Source organism: Nematolebias whitei, chromosome 18, assembly GCF_014905685.2.
Source record: "Nematolebias whitei isolate Nwh7 chromosome 18, NemWhi1, whole genome shotgun sequence".
Taxonomy (NCBI): Eukaryota; Metazoa; Chordata; class Actinopteri; order Cyprinodontiformes; family Rivulidae; genus Nematolebias; species Nematolebias whitei.
The window spans coordinates 40,009,630-40,012,079 of NC_056515.1; the positions used below are offsets into that span (position 1 = coordinate 40,009,630).

The 2,450-nt window shown below is 43.2% G+C and overlaps 1 protein-coding gene across 5 annotated transcripts in view; it reads left to right on the top strand.

The window, feature by feature from the left end:
• The window catches only part of tcf4 (transcription factor 4), a 212,260-nt gene that overhangs the window by 206,914 nt on the left and 2,896 nt on the right, over window positions 1–2,450 (top strand). For 3 of the 5 annotated variants that reach the window (XM_037691932.1, XM_037691933.1, XM_037691935.1), the window contains 2 exons: window positions 438–564; window positions 740–905. In XM_037691932.1, the coding sequence (XP_037547860.1) occupies window positions 438–564; window positions 740–905 (293 nt within the window). The remainder of the gene's footprint in view (window positions 1–437; window positions 565–739; window positions 906–2,450) is intronic. The other 2 variants (XM_037691934.1, XM_037691937.1) reach the window with 1 other exon arrangement.

Sequence of the window (2,450 nt, forward strand, 5' to 3'; positions counted from 1 at the left end):
GTGTGTGTGTGTGTGTGTGTGTGTGTGTGTGTGTGTGTGTGTGTGTGGTAAACAGATGGATAGGATTCAGCAAACTACACATGTAATGTTTTCCTGAGAAAACATGAAATCAAGAAAATATTTTATTTATACATATATATATATATATATATATATATATGTGTATATATATGTATTTTCTTTGGGAGCAGCAGACGGGTCCTGGCCTCTTTAACAAACAGAAGGAGTCGAACTGTGTTTGGAGGAGGAGGCCACCTCCTGCTGGACACAAGCAGAACTGCAACATGTCAAATTAAACTTTGTTCAGTTTTTAATTTTTTGTTTCATCCGTGTCGTTGATGTTCATCTGAATATTTACTAACTCTGTAAGTTTCAGTTTTTGAAAAGATAAAACATTTAAAGAGTTTGAAAATAATTTGTTCCTTGTTCGGCTCCAGGTGGGCTCCCACAGAGAAGATGGCGGTCTGCGCAGCGGCCACTCCATGGTGGGTCCGGTGTCGGTTCCTCAGCTGCCGGTTCAGTCGGCCACCTCCCCGGACCTCAACCAGTCCGACCCGTACCGCGGTAAGAACCCCCACACACACCACCCCCTGAGAGTGGGACCAGCAGGTCCAGAACCAAATGTAAAAAACAACCTGTTTCTGTGAGAAGCAGTTTCACGCGGAGCTTCACTAAAAGAAGAGAACAAAGTGTTTTCTCAAATAATAAATAAACGGCGAGTCTCCTGCTCCTCCTGCAGCTCTGTCCAGGGGCCTCCAGGGCCAGAGCACCTCCTCCGTCAGCTCCGACATCAAGTCTGAGGACGAAGGAGACGAGAACCTCCTGCAGGACTCCAAGCCCCTGGACCCCGATAAGGAGGACCAGGACAGCAAGGAGCTGAAAGCTATTGAGAGGTCAAGATCTAGGTAACCCCGCCCACCGCAGACGTTCGCTTCCATCAAACGCCTCGGCTGGACTCAGAACGCCTCCGAGCTCCGGGTCCAGACCCGGTCCCGGAGCTCGGACTCTTCAGGAACCAGCCTCTGAACTTTGATGAAGTGATCGAGTGACGAGAAGCAGCTAAAAACATCGGAGACGAGTTTCTGTTCGCCGGGCGTCCGTTTCCTAACCCTGCCGGTCCGTTTGGACTCCAGACGGCGAGGAGGCGGACCCTGGTCGGGTCAGGAGTCCCCCCAGGTCTTGTGCCTGGTTTTAACTGTTTCTCTCACAACAGAGTAGAATCCCCCCTCAGTATTCTCAATGAAGTTCTGCTTCGCTGCCTCAGAGCCGGAGATCCAAACCAACAACCCTGCTCGAATCAAAATCAATATTTCTGCGTCTGTCCGAGCTAAAGGTCCGAGCTAAAGGTCCGAGCTAAAGGTCCCGTCAGTCGTTCCTCTGTTGAATTAATTTTATTTCATGATCCAATCTAAACACGCGTGGCTCAGACAAACACCCAGAACCTTAAAGAACTTCCTGTTGGTTCCAAATAGACCCATAAATGTTCAAGTACGGCAAGAAGTTGTGTCGTATACTGCGCATCTTGAAACACCTATTATGGCAGGCCCTTTTTTATTTGTTAGCCCTGATTTGAACGACTGGTCCAGGTTCGATGCAGGTTCTGTCTTTAGCTGTTTGAGACACACAAAAAAAAAAGTAGACATCGGAACAGAACGTGGAAGTTGAAGCTGAAACGAGACCAACTTGCCCGTCGGCCGTGCCTCGTTCTTTTTGTACCGAACCATGACCCAGACACTCCGGTACCTGTTTCTAATCTGACTTACTGCAACATTTAGCTTCTAATTTTGAAAAATTTAATCCGAGTTTAAAAATATTTAAGTTTTGAAGATTTAATTTTTTTTTTTTCATCATCCGGACGTGAAAACGGTAAAATGAAGTAAAAATACTAAAAACTGTTGGTTTCTCTCTGAGCGCAGCGGAGCAGCCTTCTCTCCTCCTGAGGATAAACAAACTGTTTGTTTGTTTGTTTGTTTACTCGGAGTGTTTGTTTGTTTACTCGGAGGATGACTGAAATCTGAAACATTTGGACCCAAACCCAGAAGGTTCTGATCGTGGTGGCGGTCATTTAAATCGTGACATGAAGGAATGTGAGAAATGTTTCAGGGTTTGGGAGAAGAAAACGAGCTTTTTTAAATTTGTTAATAAATTTAATATTTTCATCCAAATCAGTTTGAAGTCATTTTAAAGCCCTTTTTTTATAAAAATAAATAAATAAACAAACTAATTTCTGATACCTTTCTGAGGCCGAAGTCTTAACTGACTAAAAATAAAAATGTATTTTTCTTCACAATAATCTCGAGTCTTTTAAAAACGTCTCAGCCCAAAATAAAAATAGAAAATTTTAACAACTTTTTATTTATTTTCTCCTGGAGGGAGTTTTTTTTTTCCTAATTATTTTTAAACGTATTTATTTAGTATTTATTAATAGATGCACGTGGTATTTATTTAGT